This window comes from Nyctereutes procyonoides, unplaced genomic scaffold, assembly GCF_905146905.1.
Source record: "Nyctereutes procyonoides isolate TBG_1078 unplaced genomic scaffold, NYPRO_anot_genome, whole genome shotgun sequence".
In the NCBI taxonomy this organism is placed as follows: Eukaryota; Metazoa; Chordata; class Mammalia; order Carnivora; family Canidae; genus Nyctereutes; species Nyctereutes procyonoides.
Window position 1 is genome coordinate 63,464,374 of NW_026575142.1, and position 21,182 is coordinate 63,485,555.

The 21,182-nt window shown below is 36.7% G+C and overlaps 1 protein-coding gene across 1 annotated transcript in view; it reads right to left on the reverse strand.

The window, feature by feature from the left end:
* Positions 1-6,944: 6,944 nt before the first annotated feature.
* WDR49 (WD repeat domain 49) overlaps positions 6,945-21,182 on the reverse strand; it is a 124,630-nt gene continuing 110,392 nt past the window's right edge. The window contains exon 18 of the mRNA XM_055308487.1: positions 6,945-7,069. Within this exon, the coding sequence (XP_055164462.1) occupies positions 6,945-7,069 (125 nt within the window). The remainder of the gene's footprint in view (positions 7,070-21,182) is intronic.

A 21,182-nucleotide genomic window follows, 5' to 3' on the forward strand; every position in this document is an offset into this window, starting at 1 on the left:
GCTTTCTAATATTTGTAATTAAACTCTGTTTGTTTAGATATACAATTTGCAAAGGAAAAAGACCTCAAATGCAATTGAAAAAATTGTTTTAAAAAATTGTTTTGATAAACTGCAAATATAGATATATACTATCAAACACGTGTTTTATTGAGGATTAAATTAATACATAAGGTTGTGAGTCAGTGCAACAATAGTAACAGCCAGTGAGTAAGAAAAGTTTTATACATGAAATAAATTTCAGTGAATCATTTTCTAATCTATTCAATATCTCAGAAGATTTATGATTGAAAATATCAGTTTGTAGATATACAAGCAAAGTGTTATTAGTACTTTTAAGTCATCAAGTGGCAATTCATTAGGCACATCCTGATGCATTTTATTTGTATTAGAATAATAAACAATATTATGAAGGATACAATTTTTCCCTAATAGTAGAATCAGAGGTGCATCCTCTCATTATCATTAATGATCTTAATAATTAAAATTTACATTATTTGATCATCCAATTTTCCCAGAAAATTTCTAGGCATTAAATAAATTACAAGCTTACACCAAAAAATTGTTTTAAAAATTCACTTACATCATTGGGTTTTGGATCTTATCTCATCAGGAAGCATGAAGTACTGGTGAACTAAACAACATTCTTATAAGAATTCGACCTTCAAATTTATAATTATGCCAGTTGAGGAGAATAAAAGTAATGTGTTAATTTGATAAATTTAAATAATATCTGTATCAAAGTGAATTGAAATACCATTCCCCTACTGTATTAAACACTCATGATCAATATTATTGCATATGTACTTTACTCAAAAGCTATTTAATTTTGAGGTACTTACCCAAAATTGGCTTCTGATTATTCACTGTAATGTTATATGACTATAAGGTGCCTGCTGAGAAACACTAGTACATAAAATACCCAATCAGTCAAGGCCAGCTTTATTTATCTTGAACATTGTATGATTAATTCCTCTAAACCCAAAGCAGGTGTTCACTACATTCGTATAAAAGAACTAACATGACCTGGTTAATGATCAATGATACAACTGGCAAGAATTGAGAAAGAAAATGACAATAGAATTTTTAAAAATCATTAAACTTATAAAATTTCATCCATTATTCCACTTCTTTTATATAGTAAGTAGAAACAGAATTTGGAAGAATGTACCAGGGCTTGTAAATTTGCTAGTAATTAGTTCTTTTTGTTTCTCACAGGACTCACACATCAGATTACCAGTGTATGCCATCATAAATATTTTAGAATGCCTATGAGAAAAAGGATAAAGCTAAATCAAGTCCAGAATGCACAGACAAATTGCTGCCGCATTTGCAGAGTTCTCAACAATTCATCAAATTATACAATAGTCACAGGAATTTCCTGTGGTTACGTTGTAATTCTTAGCAAAAAGAGTGGATGTTGAAGAAATAAACTCCCTATGTTGAACAAAAAGACCAGATTAAGATTATTGATTTACCAAATTATATGAAGATAACACTATTAAACATAGTTAATTTGATAATAAACATCAGTGTTACTTTTATATGTTTTTAGACTTTTACATGATTTTCTCTACTGACAGTTCATTAATAAAAAATGGACATATAATTTAATGGGTTTTGATCTCATTCTTCTAGTTCAAATCAATCACCTCAATGGCAATCAGATATTAAATACATTGTATTATTCATCAGTCATCTCTGAGAAGAGAAATGGAAAATTTGTTCCAGTTACTATTAAATATTCACTATTGATAACTAAATGTAATGTTATTTCTGATAAATTTATGAAAAAGAAATAAAATGAATGTAGATGACTTTAGAAGGAATTCATCAGGAAAACTTTTTCAAGAACGCTATTAACCTCTTTCAGTGTCCTAATGGGGCTGGAGCTCGCTGACAGCCCTGATGATTGCCATAGGCCATAATCTCCTAATTCACTAAAATTCTTAATTGCCCATCTAGGCATCTCTAAATGTTTTCTAAATCTTGGGTTATAATATTACATATGCAAACTCATTTCCAGCTTTTAACTTAACACTATTAGAGATCATTTTCCAAAACAGTCATGCAGCACAAAAGCATGATCTTTCTTCTTACTCTACTATGCAATTCATAAATAATAAGTCTGAATGTCCAAGACTATCATTCAATCAATGCTTTTCTACCCCCATGGTGACACCAGCAAACATCCATCACAAGTACTGGTGGCTACCAAATTATTATTTCTCCATATTACTCAGATCATAATGTGATTTATCCAGGAACAGGCCATTACTTTTCCTTCCAATGACAGAGACAGACACTCTGTCTTAGTAAAATCATTTAATGAAGTTGTTCTGTAAGGACCTTATGTTAGAGCAGTTCAAGCAGAATGTACATTTTCCTGTCTCTTGGGGAGTAAAAAAGAATAGCTATGAATTTCTTCTCCCTGGTTTAAGCTCCTTTAATAGATAATAAAGATACCACAATTGTCCATAAAATACTACTGCAGACTTTTTAAATATTTTCACAAATCTGTTCCTTCTACAACTCTATTTTATCCCTAGAGCAGTAGCAAAAAAAAAAAAAATTAAAAATTCATTAGTGAGAGCCAAACTGTCTTGGTATGAATTTGCACATTATCACTTCCCCACTGTAAAAAATAAACCTAGAATATGTATAAAAATAATAGCAAGAGATTATGGGTTCAATATCATTATCTTTCTTGGGATTTTGTAGGTTTTTTAAAGTAAAAATGTGTTTAATTCCAAATTTTAAAAACATAAAAGCAACTCTTCTCATTAATGAAGGACTTAAAAGGTAATTCTTCTATTTGAGCATGGATTAGTTTCGGGCATTATTTTCTTCTGTCAGTTAGCTCCATGTATTTTGTGTGATAAAAAATGCTCGGAAAAGATAACATATTAAATTATATTTAGTGTAAATCTACATACTGCAAACAAAGTAGTCTATTGAAATTTCTGGCACATTCTATTTTAATGTGACAGTAGAAAAATGGATCTTAAATAATTGAACCTAAGTGTTAATTTCAGAAATTGCTTATAAAGTCTTCAGTCCTATTAACATTTGATAGGCGAGACCCTGCTACCTGCCTAGCACAATTAGATGCTATAAGACAGAAGAGTAAGACATAATAACTAAATGTCTTTTTATTTTTCCTTTTGTGTGCATTTTGGTTCCAAACCATTAGAAATAGTAACATTAAAAGAGACTTTCATACCTTTAAAAGCTCTATTCTCATTAAATATACTTGTGAGACAGCTCTTCTTAATTCCTTTCCCGGAAGAGGGCCTGAAGTTAATTAAAGATGGGATTAGGGTTACACACAAGCACAGTGCCTTGCACACTATAGAGAGAAGCCTGTCTATAGGAATGAGACTATTTCAGACTAGTCATTTCAAACGAAGTCATTTCCAAGGGTAAAAGAAGAGAAATACATCTAGCAAAAGAATTTCTAATTTATACCAGAAAAACTAGTGCACTCATTCAACTTTGCTTAGTAAATCACTGCATTTTATGTGCCTTCATTCCAGAAAGCTGATGGCAGGAGAAGTGCATTCTATTATACATCTATATGTGTATACCTGGGGTCTGTAACACTCCCTTACATATGTCTTAAATAATTGGTTGGGTGGATGGATGGATGGATGGATGGATGGATGGATGAATGGATAAATAGATGGACGGGTGGGTGTATGAATGGAGAGTAGAGCCTTTGAAAAGTATATGGTACCCATATTACATCTCTTGGACATCTTAATATTCCTCTACATTTCTGGAAATGTGGCTCAAATTTCATTCCACTGTACTGTCATCCATCTATGATTCATAAATCATATGCTTTAAGTTTGAAATGATGGATTATCTAATCAAACCTCCCAGCCAGTGCAAGAATTCTCTGCAATATCCCTGGGAGAGAGTTACTCAGCTTCTGGTAGAACATCTCAAGAAATCTTTTGTCCCAAGGCAACCTTTTTCTTTTTTAAAAAATAATTTACTTTGAAATACTTTCAAATTCACAGAAAAGTTGCTGTTAAATACTAAGAACTGTGTTTCCCCAGTTGTTAACATTCTTCCACAATATGTGCGTTCACTCTAATATCTGATCTTTCCCTATCTCATTCTCTCATATAGATATAAAAAATATATAAACTCATATACATTATATACATGTGTTAGATACACATTATGATTAGTATTTTCTGAATCATTCGTGAGCAAGCTACAAATATATTTTCTTAATCACTCAAACATTTCTTCCTTCCTCCCTTTTCCCTCCTTTTTATCTTTCTTTTTCTTCCACCCTCCCTCCTTTTCTCTGTCTCTATTTAAAACCATGAATTCATACTGGTATCTCTAAACCCAATCTAAGACCTCACAGTTCTTTCTAGTTTTCCTCCTTTGAAATTTTATAAATATCTTCTATAAAAGTGAGATACTTGCCTCTCATCCTCAATATATTCACTGATTTATTCATTTACTTACTCAGTATTGGTTTGCTCAGTGTAACCAACCCCCAACTATGGTGGCCATCTCCCCCACTTACCCTCTCTGCCTTTCTACCATGTAAATCCCCCTCCCACTGCCCAGTCGCCATACTCATGGATCCACAGAGCATACCTCTGAGGGGTCTTCTCTCAGTTCCTCTTCCTTCCTTTCACAGCCACGCAGCAGGCCTACTGCCAACTCCTCTGCACCAAGATGGGAAGGAGAGGGAAAATAAGAAATCTCTTCTTGTTTTAGTAGGTTTTAGGAAGTAGTTGTAAAATCTACCTTCTTAAAATTGTGTCCATTGGTTCTACTTCTACTCTTTTATCTTCATGGAAGCTTTGAAGTATATGAGAATAGGTTATATGTCCCACAAATTCTCTTTCTTAAGCCAGACTTCCCCATTTCTTTACCTGTTCCTCTGAAACATGGTTTTCAGAACCTTTATCACTCTAATAGCATTCTCCAACATTTGTTGATTGATGCATTAAAATATATATTTCTTTTATATCTTTCCCATATGAGATTGTCATTCAATGGGGATAGAAAAGCAGTGTATATAGAAGTCACAATGCCTGACCAGGGTGTACTTAAATGTAGGTGGAATAAGCAGTGTCTTCTGAAAACCTTTCCTCAGCCACTCTCTCTACCAACTAAAACATTTTCTTCACTGATGCTGGAAATTCTACTGTTAGAGTTCATTCCATTGACTTTATACTAATAAGAAGTGAAGAGAAAGTTGAAGCGTAGAACCATGGTCTTTGGAGTAAAACAAGCCTGGTCTGCAATCTCAACTCTGCCATAGATAATTGGGCATTCTTCAAATGGATGCAAAACTCAGATTTTAATCCTGTAATAGACATATTATTATTGTGAGGCGTAAACACAATGAAGTTTTGCAGTTGCTGAACAGAGTAGGTTCCTACATATTATTTCCTTTACTTGCATGTGTTGTTGCAAAATTCTTCTTAAAATACCAATATTTTTGCAAGAACTCTTTAAAATGCAAATGTGTAGTAAATAATTAAAGTTGTATGAATGAATTTATTAATTGCTCCTACAGAACATAATAAATAAAGCAGCATAAGAATGTTGGTTACCTGGTAGATGAATATATTTATGAAGAAAAAATGGATTGGGGCACCTGGGTGGCTCCATGTTTGAGCGTCTGCCTTTGGCTCAGGTCGTGATCCCAGGGTCCTAGGATTGAGTCCCATATCAGGCTCCCCTTAGGAAGCCTGCTTCTCCCTCTGCCTGTGTCTCTGCCTCTCTCTCTGTCTCTCATGAACAAATAAATAATTTAAAAAAAATGGATCAAAGGGGCAGCCCTGGTTTAGCACTGCCTTCAGCCCAGGGTGTAATCCTGGAGACCCGGGATCGAGTCCATGTCAGGCTCCTCTGCCTGTGTCTCTGTCTCTGTCTCTGTCTCTCTGTCATGAATAAATAATTAAATAAAATCATTAAGAAAATAAAAATAAAAAAATAAAAAGTGGATCAAAAAAGTGAGGTATTGTGTTTCAGAACCAAATACTTCCTACCTGAGCATCTACGTAGTGTGGGTCCTAAATACAGCCCCAGTCTCTTTGATTTTTTATTTCTAAGGCTATTACCTCTTTGTATGTGGTATGTCCCTCAAGAATATGATAAAATAAAATATAGGAGTACAATATATGCAATAATTCCTCAATACATACATGGAAGAATGGATGTAAAGCTGTGGACATGAATAAGAACAGCTGCTACTGACAAGGTCTAACTGCACTATCAGAATCATTTAAAAGAGACTAGAGAGCCACCTGAGTGACCAAGTAGGTTAAAGTATCCGCTTTTGGCTCAGGTCATGATCTCAGGGCCCAGGGATTAAGCCCTGCATCAGGCTCTGTGCTCATCAAGGAGGAGTCTGCTTCTCCCTCTGCCTTTCCATACCTTCCCCCTACCCCCAGCTGCTTGTGCTCGCTCTCTCTCTCTCTCTTTCTCTCAAGTAAACAAATAAAATCATTTTTAAAAATTAAATAAAAGAAACTAGAAAGTGTGTAAATAAGTGGAAATGGCTTACTTAGTTAAGTTTGTAGATAGTCACTGTATTAGTGCTTTTCATATTTAACTTCAAGGTAGGTTTTACAATAAAAATTTATCAAAAATATTTGTAGAAGCAACCAGAAGTGCATCTGGTCCGAACACATTGTTCTGAAAATGTACATTTTTATATAAAACACTTGGGAATAAATGATACCAGTTGATATTGTCCCTTCTTTAGTCCAATTTATCTTTTATTAAGAATATACAGAAAGTGAAAGGTGATAGATAAAAACAGCACTAAGACACCATCTGAAAACAAAACTTCCTGAAGTTTAAATGTAAAATAAAAGAAAGGCACAGAATTCTTGATTCCTTATCTGCATTTTATCTTCATACTTCATGTGACAATGAAATATTTATTTCTCTTTCAATTATAATTACTTCTTATTTCTTTTTATCTTCACTTTGCTACTTGTTTCTTGACATAATTGCTTGGCTCTTCGTTCACGATCCAGAATTTCTTTGGGGAACAGGTTTTTCTCATCAAATACAGCTTTCAAAGCTACAAAATGATGAAGAAAATGACACGGAAATTATACTTGGTAAGAGACCCAATTAAATGAAATAGTGGGGAGAAAATTCTCGTTTCAATTCATCTGAAAATTTGTGTGTTTCTAAAACCAAGAGCGTATTCGGGGGAATTTTATCTTAGGCTCCTGTTATTCCTTCTACTTCAATTTAAATTAAAATGTTAAATTTTAACAGTTTGCTCTATTAATGTATTTATACCATGATAGAGATCCACCATTTCACAGTAGAAGACTAAAGAAGCTTGTGTTTTCCATTTTTGCTTTTTAATCTACTTAACAGCTATCAAAGACTCATAAAAAGCCAAGAACAAATTATTCTGTATTGAAATAAGACAATTAAAATAATCAAAACACAGTTTGACTGTCTGCATGACTAAACAAGTGCATCTGCAATCACGTCCTTGTAAGATACTTTGATCTGCAGGGATCTGTGGTTTCAGAAAAAAAGAGCCAAATTATCCCCATGAGTAGCTATATTATGCATCAGTGAGAAGTAGGAGGAAATTGTGCCATGCATTCAAGAAAATAATTTTGGCCTTTTGCTTAATTTTATCATTTCAACAAATGTTTACTGAATGTATATTATGCACAATGTTCTATGCTCAGACATAAATGGGGCACAAATATGACTAAGCCACAGGCTTTCTTCCAATTGGTAGAAAGTAGGAACAGTGCCCAAATAACCAAAATATCAAGTACAATAAGATACAGTTCTAAGAAAATATGAGCAACATAAATTTTGTTTAAACATATAAAGAGGTTATAATAATATGCAGAAATCAGAGGAAAAGCTTTAAGAAGGGGATACCATTTGAGGTAGATATTGAAGTCCAGGTAGGATTTTAACTGATAATAAGGACCATGGAGGTGGGGAAGAGTTGGCAAGGGCAAAGGAAATATCAACTAGAGGGAACAAAGTGAAAAAAAAAATAATGGAGAAACAAGAGCTACTATTCAGGTAATTCTGAATAATTCAGTACAATGTGACCAAAGTTCAAAATATATAGAGAATAAGGTTGGAACAGGACAAAAGAACACTTTAAATGCCAAGCCCAAGGAATATGAAATAAACTACATAAACATTGAACAACTTCACAGTGTAGTGCCATCTTTATATATTTGGACTGAAAAAAAAAGAACTCTCTTCACTTATCATACAAACGTGATTGTATGAGTCAATATCTTTCCCCTTTTTCTCTTGGATATTATATGAGAACAACCAGAAAAATGAGAAAAAATAATATGGCAGACAGTCTCCACATGAGTAAAACTCAAAGACAGAGGTAACCTGCAGCCTGCAAACTATGAAGAAGGGAGGTCTAAGAGCTGAGACTGGACAAAAGTCACGTGAATTAAACTGAGGAGTATGGAAAGTGTAAGACCAGCATCAACAGCATCTCAGAAAGTTCTAGCAAAAAGACACTCACTAAAGGTGAAGGGCTCACCCTGCAGTATAAATGCTTTATCTTTCATTCATATCTATAGATGTTAACAGAGGTGAACAAGGCTAGAAGCCAAAGCCCTCCATAGCACCTCATTGTCTTCAGAGAAACAGATGAGGCAGGGCTACATAAAGAATCATACACACGAGCTATGTTTTGCTAAAAACAATCTGCCCCTGCAGGTTGTAAAAACTGAAGGCCATTCCAACCCCATTTGATAAGCTCTCCCCTAGGAACCCACTACAAATTTCAAGTCTAAAAAATCCAACTCATTAAGATTAAATAATTAAGAAGGGAAATTTAAAAAAAAAAACAACTGGTATAGCATGGACATAGAGGACTATAAGCAAAATTAGAAACAAAACAAATTTTAAAAATAGCAGGAGTAATCAATACACAGACCCACTGGAAAAATGCTGCCATTGGCCAGATATTTACTGTTACTAAACACTTTGTCACAAATTACATTTTGAAACTTGAAAGAGCATTTCTCTCTGTAAAGGGAGATCACAGAGCAGAAGTGAAAGATGTCAGGAAATGGCAAACCAGGAAGTTAGGAAGGTGACCTGGAACAACTCAGGAAAAATCTCTCCAGTGAGAATAGACTGGTAACACAATGGGGACTGGAGCTTACAAATGAGAGAAATAAATATAACAAGATGAAAATTAAGAGAAGACCTGAGAGAGGAAAGTGATACTGAAAAAGAAATAGATCCAACGAACACAACACTCTGATGAGTCCTCAAGAAAGAACACCAAAGCAGAACAAATACTGGAAGGCATCATGGATGAAGTTTTCCTTCAATGAGACACCATCTGACATAAATGGGAAAGACAGACCATGGTACCAGGAATGACAGAGTCAGAATAGTCCAGCAAAGCATATCTGAGTAAAATTATTAGACTTCAAAGGGAATCATTTGGCAGCCAGACAAAATGATCAAGTCACTTAAAAAGAGAGAGATGGATACCTTACATTAGCTCTCCTCAGGGTAATGATGAGTACCAAAGACAGTAGAGCAACATCAGCAAGAAAATCGAGGAAAGAACATGGGAGGTGTGGGTGTGAAACACACCCAAGCTGTGCCACAAATCTAAAAGTTACAGTTTCAACCTGCAGGGAATTCAGGGACTAGTATTTCTAAGACAGCTTTTCCAGAAAATTACTACAAAGCAAACTGATAAGTGACCAAGGAAAATACAGAAAAAGATTTAGTGGTGAGCCCTGAATATTTTTTAAATGTAGACATGAGATTAAAATAATTTGAAGTCTGGGATAATAAAACAGAAGGTAGAAGCCACATGCCTGACAATGTAGAAATGATGCAATTAACAAAAAACTGGAGGGATAAGAAGGAAGAAGCTTCATTCAAGATAAATCAGTAACAGCTAAGATGCAAGGGGCTTAAGCCAACAAGTCAAGGAATAGTCGTATAAGTAAATTTAACGAAATAAAATAATCTCAAAGAAAGATCAAATTATTGAATAAAATTAGGTAAGAGAAGAGGAGGAGAGGAATGAAAAAACATGCTCATTTTACCATCAGTCAGCATGGATGTAATAGTTACTGTCCTAGAAAACTGAAGGGCTAGAAGAATTACATAAACCAATGAGTACAAAGGTGCCACTAGAACAAATATATAGCACCCTCTTGAAATAAAACCAATGAAAAAATTACAGATCCAGTGAAAACTTTAAAAAACATATAAACAAGAAATGTCATAAGGGTGTGAGAAAAATAAAACCAAAATGTCTAGTATATTAATAAATGTGCTCAATATCATGATAACAATGATTTTTTTTTAGTTGGATCCAAAAAGCAAAACCCAACACGCATCTAAAATGAAGTGATTCCAAAAAATTTGAAATAGAAGGACTGGAAAAGTATAGCAGGCACATCAAAACCCAAAGAGAGCAGAGGTCAAAAATCTAAAATCATCAATGCATACAGAAACTCTCAGAGGATTCAGAGAAACCCATAGCAGAGGATGCCAGAAATAGGTGATACTGGGAACTGGACAAACCCATGTCATAGGAAGGGAGGGAGACTTCTCACTGGATAATTTTTTATATGTTCCGGTACTTGATGAGTGTGTATTTTTGTTTTCTAGCAATAGGACAAAAATGAATCAACCTCGAACTACCTGTTAAGCAAAGCTACAAATGAAAATACTTTCCATTTGCCTAATACCAGCAGTACAACTCTATGGGTTTCTGTACATTAGTAGTTACTTTTGCCCCACAGGACTGCAGATTAGCATTTGAGAACCACAAGGCGTTGTGAACGCCTCAGAGCTCTCCTGAGATTCACTGTGACAGCAAAGAAGAGCTCCTTTTGAAATAAGCTCTCACTGTTTTACTGAGATATGTCTCTTAACTAGATGAGGCAATTTCACCATAATTGACTGGGTTTCAGGACAGTTAAACCAACAACTAATGGATAGGCCCTTGCAGATCTAAAGAGAGACAGTGTTACCCAAAAAAATTTTTGAGTTAAAAGGCAGATGTTAATAGATTGATATGCAGAGGTGGATCACTTTTTCCTGGGCCCCAAGCCTACAATTTGGAAAGCTCTCTTTAAGAAAAAAATGTAAAATTACAACTACATAATTATTTATAAAAGTAGCTATTTATTCAGGATGAGAAAATAAGTTTCAGCTAACTATTGGAATTTTGCAGAGTTGGGTCCTTTTCTTCTGAGATCTCTTTTTGGAAAGGTACCTCAAATGCTTCCCCAGAAATGATCCCTGCTTGCAGTCTGGCTCCCACCTGGAACACTAAAACTCCCAGCAGCTACTAAAATTCACAGGGATCTTTGTAGATGAGGCCCGTTAAGCAACCTTTTTGGCTTCACTGGCAAATTCTTTTATATCGCAAAAATGATGTCATTCACCTAACACCTTCTAAAGGGATAATAGTAGCCAATTCATCTTACTATTCAGAGTAACAACATCTGCTAGGTTAATGGCATAATGTTGTCATATGATAATGTGAGTGAGTCTGCAATAGACTGTGCGATACATCCAAGAGACGGTTAACCGTTTGTTGAACTTAAGATTCTAAAGGAATGTCTTTAACTTTGCTGTGATAACTCGCTTTCTTGTAGTCTTAACTGGCAAGGCTAGAGTTCCCAGTTATTCAATCAAACATTAATCGAGGTGTTGCTCAGAAGCGATTTTGCAGATGCAATTAAAGTCCCTAATCAATGGGCTTTAAGTAAAAAGAGATTATCCTGGATAATCTGGGTGAGCCAGACTTAATCAGTTGGCAGACCTCAAAAGTAGGGCTGAGGCTTCCTGAAGAGAGGAAATAAAATTCCACCATTGTACAATAGTTTCTGCCTGTACCCATGGAGTTTGATCCTGTCCTCTCCTCCCTACCTGTGGACAATAGCTTAGCCTATGCCCAGTCTGCCATGATCTTCCCTTCCTGAATCAGCCCAACTCATTTTGGACTTGCTCAACCAGCCCCCACAATCCCATTAGCAAATTCCTTGTCTTGAATTTCAACATATGGGCCTGCTGGTGCTGTTCCCCTGAATCCTGACTGGTACACTTGCCGTAAAGTACATTGTTGACCTCAGGACAATTGTGAGGGGCAAAGTGGTTCTTAATGAGACAAACAGACTGGTTTGTCAAGGTTCTGGTGGTTTGTGACTAGAGGCTGCTGGATACTCCTTGTAAAGAAAATCTATGTTTATTCAAATATATAGCTTCTCTTAAAGCACTCTCAATTCCCATGTAGGTGTTATGTGGTATGTCAAATCTCAAACTTCTTGCTTTCTGAGCCAACAATTTATAATCTTGAAGAGGAGCTGACTTAGAAGGGCTAGTAACGGCTAATGTATATGGCCTCTAAAGGCTTCCCATTTACCAAAAAAATTTAAAAAAATAAAAATAAATAAAGGCTTCCCATCACTTAAAACCCAAATTCTCTGTCCAGGCTACATGGCCCCACATGACTTGATCCCTATCCCCCTCCAACCTCGTCTTGTACCAGTTTTGATCTCTCTCACACTACCCTAGCAACAGTGACTTTCTTTCTCCTCTTGGAAAACATCAACCTTGTTCCCAACTCAGTACCTTTACACTTCCCTATCCTTGGAATATTCTGTCCCTAATACTTCGTGGGACTGCTTTCTTATCTTTCAGGATTCAGCCCCAAAATCAGAGGGACCTTCACGGCTGCTCCCCTAGTCATGTCTTATCACATTATCACGCTTTACTTTCTTCATACTTCTTATTAATATCACCATCCAATCTTATCTTCCTATACTTGCTTATTTATTATTTGTCTCTCCCCTAGGTGATAAATTCAACAAAAGCAAAGACCTTGTCTGCCATTATAACTCATAAGCCCATAGCACCCAGCATTGTGTCTGGTTTATGGGAAGTGTTCAAAAACATACTTGTTGAATAAATGAACAAATGAATGAAGATACCTCCAGGAATGAGAAGGGATAGGCTCACTTCTCAAACTTTGGAATTCTTGCATTCCAGAGACCTGAAGGCTCTATAATGGTGGAAGAAAGGTCGCTCTCTATGTCAGACATCCATATATCCATCCACTTATCACAGCCCTTAAAAAAACATCTAGTGTTATCGGTAACCACTTACATTTACTATGTCCTATCTGGGAAAATACAACATTTATATATTCATCAGTTCATTCTGTAGCTGGCTTCCCAACAAGGTTTTTTATAATGATACCCAAAAGGTGTTTTAAAAGTAATGAAAATGAAAGACCTAGTGGTCATGAAGCTATTAAAACATTTTCACGGAAATAAAATGATCCTGTGAACTTAATAAAGCAAAGTTAATCTTTTGTCATCTGATGCTTCCCTTGTCCCTTGATTAGCAACCAACTGTATCAGGCAAAGAATAGTGGCAAAAACCTCACAAAGGCTCCGTGGCAAGAAAGGACTTGATGGCAGTCTCAATAATAATAAGTGTTCAGTTTCAGTGTCCTGAAAACCTAATTCACACCCTCAGTCCTATTCTAAGTCTTCTAGAGAAGAGCTTCTCGAAATTTGATGTCCATAAGAATCACCCAGAAATCTTGTTAAAATGTAGATTCTGATTCAATAGATCTGAGTTGGAGCCTGTGATGATGCTACATTTCTAACATGATCCCAGGTGGTGCCCTTGCTATTATCCACTGCCCATATCTTGACACCAAGCTTTGAATTCCTGAGTCTAAACTCTAGATCAGTAGTGCCAAGTTGTCATTCAATTTAGCCATCATTGAGTAACATCAGTTAGCAAAGCAATGGCTTGTTGGCAAGGTGGTGAGGACTGGTCAAAATGCTTTAACTGTCTTCATGTCTCTCTTAAATGATTGTGGTTCAGGACCTGTTGAACCTTTTTTTTTAAAGATTCAATTTTGGGATCCCTGGGTGGCGCAGTGGTTTAGCGCCTATCTTTGGCCCAGGGCGCGATCCTGGAGACCCGGGATCAAATCCCACGTCAGGCTCCTGGTGTATGGAGCCTGCTTCTCCCTCTGCCTATGTTTCTGCCTCTCTCTCTCTGTGTGTGTGTGTGTGTGTGTGTGTGCGACTATCATAAATAAATAAAAAAAATTTAAAAATATATATAAAAAAAATAAAGATTCAATTTTATTTTAATTTATTTGGACTTTAGTTTATACAGATATACTCAATTTTTTAAGAGCTGCTTTAGGTTTAAAATGAAATTGAAAAGAAGGTAAAAAGATTTCCCATATATCCCCTGTCCCCACCAATGCATAGCCTCCCCTTTATTAACATTGCTCACCAGAATGGTACATTTTTTTCCCCTGAGGATGAATCTACAATGATTCATCATAATTGCCCAAGGTACATAATTTACCTAAGGGGTTCACTACTGGTGGTATGTTTTATAGGTTTGGACAAAAGATTAATGGATATATTCTTCATTGTAATGTCATACAGAGTATTTCCACTGCCCTAAAAAATCCTCTGTGCTCACCCTATTCACCTCCTCTCTCCTTCTCTGGAAACCACTGATCTTTTTACCATTTGCCTCCTCCAGAATGTCATATAGTTGGAATGATCAGTATGTTGCTTTTCAGGTTGGCTTCTTTCATCTAGTAGGATTCATTTAAAATTCCGCTACATGTCTTTTCATGGCTTAATAGCTCATTTCTTTTTAGTGAATAATATTCCATTACCTGGATGTACCACAATTTATTTATACATTCACTTATTGAAGGACATCTTAGTTGCTTCCAAGTTAGGGCAATTATGAATAAAGTTGCTTTAAACATCCATGCACAGGCTTTTGTGTGAACATAAGTTTTCAATTCCTTTGGTTAAACACCAAAGAGTACGATTGTTGGATTATGTGGTAAGAGTATGCTTCCATTTGTAAGAAACTGCCAACTGCCTTCCAGAGTGGCTGTACGATTTTGCATTCTCACCAGCAATGAATGAGGAGCCTGTTGCTCCACATCCTCATCAGCCTTTGATGCTGTCAGTGTTCTGGATTTTGGCCATTCTAATAGGAATCTAATAGGAGTAGTGATATCTCATTAATGTTTTACTTTGCATTTCACTGATGACATATGTGGAACATCTGTTGAACTTTTTAAAAAATGTTTTTCACATATTAATCATGTGTCTTGTAGGACCCAAATTTCGGTGTGTGTGTGTGTGTGTGTGTGTGTGTGTGTGTGTCTTTCTCAGGATGATTTAGAGCTAGTATATAAAGATAAAAATAATAGGAAGGAATTATACTTCTAAGATGTCTCTTGTTTACGCTCATTCTTTAGTTATCTAAAATTTCCTGGAGTGCATCACATATAACAATCTTTCATTTCTTACTTAAAATGAATATATCTATACATGCGTTTTTAATTTTAATTTTTTGTTCCAATAAGAAATTTTCCACAATATCAGTGATCCAGAACAACTGACCTTTGTCACCAACCAAACATATGCTTCAACTGGTTTTATAGGAGCGACACCAACAAGAATCCATGAGATACCACTTGTGAGACCCTGCTTTGTTCCCCTCCTGTCCCCCCAACGAAGTTTATGATCACCTCTGGCTTTTTCCATAAGTGATATTCCTTTCTCTTGAACAAAAGCCAGGGAACTGACAATGTTGAACCTTACTGAGCCCTGTACTCCTGGAAAGCAGGGGTGGTTAAGAAACTCCTCCACGCTTTTGAGTTTTGGAGACAGATAACTCTGCAGATAACAGATAAGTCTGCTCTCATACTCTGAGATAAGACCTCTCTACCCTTCCCCAAAAGTCTTGTAAGATTCCTGGATCACTAACCTACCCCTGTAACAGCTCAAGCCCACTTCCTTTCCTTTGAGGCATTCCTCTTTAACAAATATTCTCCCTATGCAATAGCCTGCAATGAAAGCATGTCTCTAATTGTCCCATTCACTTTGTCTTTGACAGAACAACAACAACAACAACAAACAATTCACCTGATCTGTCACTAATGCAGCATTTTCTCTACACTGGAAATTTTAAAGATTTTACACATACAGTGTGAATGGATTCTAGGGAATTTATTGGCAAAACCTGACCCAGAGACACTTCTAAGTCCTTGCCAGGTTTTTGAATAAGGGATATCAAAGAGGGGTTTCAAGCTGTTTGAGAACCCACAGGGAACAACTTGGAAGCTAAAGAGAGAGTATGAAAGATGTTTCAACTTGAAAGGAAAAGAAAGAGAATACAAAAGGACATTAAAAACCCAGTAGGTAAGACTAAAAAGTCACTGGGGGATTATGGAGTGTTTGAAAACTGTCCTGGGTTCCAAAGTGATAGTTTAGAATATTGAAAGTAAGTCTGGCAGGATGTCCCTCATCATACAATTGCCAAATAACCTTCCACATGCTGTAATTATGGGGATTGCAGAAGTGCGTGGAAAATGCAGCCCAAAGATTTAAGTAAGCTGTTGTAATGAAAATGTGGAGGGGGGATATGTCGGTAATTGAGATTTTTGTTAAGGGCCCTTTTATAATATTTTTTTTCAATCTAGCAGCATCCTCCCGAAAAGGAGATGAACAATTTTTCAATGAAAGTGATAAAAATAGGTAATATTATAGTAAAATGGCTGGTTTCAGAAATAAGGATAAGAATAGTCCGCCTAGGGGATATGATTTGAACAGTATTTGAACGAGGGAGATGACACCTAGAAATATTAACAACACGGACAACTGAATAACATGGACACTTCTCATGCAGGAACCACCTCTTACTAGCTATGTCAGACCAGATAAGTGATTTAAACTCTTTATGTCTATGCCATAGAGTCTATGCCACAGACTCCTCATATAGAAAATAAGGACAATGATAATTTCTGTAACATAGAGTTGTTTAGTAGAATAATAATGGAATAATAACAATAAAATATTATCAGTAAAGAAATTCTTATTAGGTGTCAGGTCCTATGCTACGCACTTCACCTAAGTTATTTCACTTAATGTTCACAGCAACATTATGAGGATGGTAACTAATATGATGCCCATTTTTAGTTGAAGAAACTAAGGCACAGGGAGTTTAACTGACTTGTTCGAAGTCATATAGCTAGCAAGGGGTGGAGTCTTGATATGAAGCCAAGTGTATGCTTGGAATTTTGCCTTTATACCATTATTGCTTTGAGTCTCCCAAGTTTTATTCACTTTATAAATGGAAATTCTCCCAAAAGACAACCATAGTCATTATTAATACTTTAGGAAAAATGAATGCAATTTCAAAATACACAAAATAATGTAAAGGGCCAAGAGTGGGGGCAGGGCATGAAAATATAGGTAAGATGATAATATGCCAGTTATCAATATATTGCCCCTCAGCTCCAAATCCACTCTCCACTGCTTCCTTTGTGATAATAAACTAGAACCCTGTAAATATTTATTTTGCCAGCTGGTTGATGCTGATCCCTGTCACAAGAGAAAGCTAAAGGGACAATGGAGAAGTAGATTTCTTTTCCAAGTGAGTGCTCCTCTCACCATGTTCCTGCAGGGCAGTTTCTCTAGCACTAGACTCCTACAGCATGATTCCCCAGTACCAAGTCCCCACCAAGGCTTTTGCAGCTCTAGACTCCCATGATGCGAGCATGGCTACTCCAGAGCCCAGAACCAACAGCTTTCCTTGCCACCTTCTCAAGTGGCTTTGCAGCAGAGTGCCACTTGTCTGGCACTACCTGGTGTAGGGCTTTCTTGTTTACCCTGAGAAGTAAGCAGAGGTCTATCAGAGTTATTCCTTGCTGTGAACAGCCCCCCCTGTACTCTTTTGGTGGCTTTGCAGTGAGGTTTGAGATGTAGGACCTCCTTGTGGATGGCTTCCCATGTCACTGGAGAGCAGAATTTTGACACATTCCACCTGCAGCAGCTCTGCCATCTTACCATTCAGTGACACATGGACCCCTCCAGTGAGATCTGAGTATCAGCCCTTGGTTCGATGGGCATCTTCCTTGGTCTGTCTCGGGTTTGAGGGTGTAGTGACTGTTCTTCAGGTCTGATATTTCCAGGTTCTTTAGAATTCTCTTCACTTCCTACTAGCTAGTATTCTATAATACTCCTATATTATATCACAAATAAAAAAATGAGCTTAACAATAACATAACTCTGAAACATGCCTGCACTTGCTCTTCAGTTACCACTCTGTCTTTCTTTCCTACTATAATCACTTTCTCAGAAAAGTGTTAGCTTTTCTTGTTGACGTCCCACAAGCACCTCTATCTCAGCATATTTTGAAAATACTCTACCTTAATTTCTTTCAGAAGTGTTCTATAGTTTTTAGGGTATAGATCCTTTACTTCTTTGGTTAGGTTTATTCCTAGGTATCTTATGCTTTTGGGTGCAATTGTAAATGGGATTGACTCCTTAATTTCTCTTTCTTCAGTCTCATTGTTAGTATATAGAAATGCCATTGATTTCTGGGCATTGTTTTGTATCTGCCATGCTACCAAATTGCTGTATGAGTTCTAGCAATCTTGGGGTGGAGGCTTTTGGGTTTTCTATGTAGAGTATCATGTCATCGGCGAAGAGGGAGAGTTTGACTTCTTCTTTGCCAATTTGAATGCCTTTAATGTCTTTTTGTTGTCTGATTGCTGCGGCTAGGACTTCCAGTACTATGTTGAATAGCAGTGGTGAGAGTGGACATCCCTGTCTTGTTCCTGATCTTAGGGGAAAGGCTCCCAGTGCTTCCCCATTGAGAATGATATTTGCTGTGGGCTTTTCGTAGATGGCTTTTAAGATGTCGAGGAATGTTCCCTCTATCCCTACACTCTGAAGAGTTTTGATCAGGAATGGATGCTGTATTTTGTCAAATGCTTTCTCTGCATCTAATGAGAGGATCATATGGTTCTTGGTTTTTCTCTTGCTGATATGATGAATCACATTGATTGTTTTATGAGTGTTGAACCAGCCTTGTGTCCCGGGGATAAATCCTACTTGATCATGGTGAATAATTTTCTTAATGTACTGTTGGATCCTATTGGCTAGTATCTTGTTGAGAATTTTTGCATCCATGTTCATCAGGGATACTGGTCTGTAATTCTCCTTTTTGGTGGGGTCTTTGTCTGGTTTTGAAATTAAGGTGATGCTGGCCTCATAGAACGAATTTGGACACAAGACACAAAGAGATGGAAAAATATTCCATGCTCATAGATTGGCAGAATTAATATTGTGAAAATGTCAATGCTACCCAGGGCAATTTACACGTTCAATGCAATCCCTATCAAAATACCATGGACTTTCTTCAGAGAGTTAGAACAAATTATTTTAAGATTTGTGTGGAATCAGAAAAGACCCCGAATAGCCAGGGGAATTTTAAAAAAGAAAACCATATCTGGGGGCATCACAATGCCAGATTTCAGGTTGTACTACAAAGCTGTGGTCATCATACAGTGTGGTACCGGCACAAAAACAGACACATAGATCAATGGAACAGAATAGAGAATCCAGAAGTGAACCCTGAACTTTATGGTCAACTAATATTCGATAAAGGAGGAAAGACGATCCACTGGAAGAATGACAGTCGCTTCAGTAAATGGTGCTGGGAAAATTGGACATCCACATGCAGAAGAATGAAACTAGACCACTCTCTTGCACCATACACAAAGATAAACTCAAAATAGATGAAAGATCTAAATGTGAGACAAGATTCCATCAAAATCCTCGAGGAGAACACAGGCAACACCCTTTTTGAACTCAGCCACAGTAACTTCTTGCAAGATACATCCACGAAGGCAAAAGAAACAAAAGCAAAAATGAACTATTGGGACTTCATCAAGATAAGAAGCTTTTGCACAGCAAAGGATACAGTCAACAAAACTCAAAGACAACCTACAGAATGGGAGAAGATATTTGCAAATGACGTATCAGATAAAGGGCTAGTCTCCAAGATCTCTAAAGAACTTATTAAACTCAACAGCAAAGAAACAAACAATCCAATCATGAAATGGGCAAAAGACATGAAGAGAAATCTCACAGAGGAAGACATAGACATGGCCAACATGCACATGAGAAAATGCTCTGCATCACTTGCCATCAGGGAGATACAAATCAAAACCACAATGAGATACCACCTCACACCAGTGAGAATGGGGAAAATTAACAAGGCAGGAAACCACAAATGTTGGAGAGGATGCGGAGAAAGGGGAACCCTCCTGCACTGTTGGTGGGAATGTGAACTGGTGCAGCCACTCTGGAAAACTGTGTGGAGGTTCCTCAAAGAGTTGAAAATAGACCTGCCCTACGACCCAGCAATTGCACTGCTGGGGATTTACCCAAAAGATACAGATGCAATGAAACGCCGGGACCCCTGCACCCCGATGTTTCTAGCAGCAATGTCCACAATAACCAAACTGTGGAAGGAGCCTCGGTGTCCATCGAAAGATGAATGGATAAAGAACATGTGGTTTATGTATACACTGGAATATTACTCAGCCATTAGACATGACAAATACCCACCATTTGCTTCAACATGGATGGAACTGGACGGTCTTATGCTGAGTGAAGTAAGTCAATCAGAGAAGGACAAACATTATATGTTATCATTCACTTGGGAAATATAAATAATAGTGAAAGGGAATATAAGGGAAGGGAGAAGAAGTATGTGGGAAATATCAGAAAGGGAGACAGAACATAAAGACTCCTAACTCTGGGAAACGAACTAGGGGTGGTGGAGGGGGAGGAGGGCGGGGGGTGGGGGTGAATGGGTGACAGGCCCTGAAGGGGGCACTTGACGGGATGAGCATTGGGTGTTATTCTGTATGTTGGCACATTGAACACCAATAAAAAATAAATTTATTATTAAAAAAAAAGAAAAGAAAATACTCTAAACCATCTTCTCCTGTATTTCCTCTCTTAAAATCCTAGTCTTGTTTTGGACATAGTTTTCCAAGCTAGAAACATGATAGTCATATACATGTTCACATCTCATCAGGGCAATAACCCTGAAATTCCCTCTCCTTAACATTTCTCAACTCTGTTACTTCCTTTCTAGGGTTTCCTTATCTTCAAAATAATAACAAATGCCATCCAAAGGATGTTTAGTATGTGCTAGTCATTGTGCTAAAGTTTACCCACACAGCTTCAAAATCAGGTATGCTTAGCTCCATTTTCTACATAAGAAAACTGGGATTTAGCAGCTTATATAATTTTTCCACATATAAACAACTA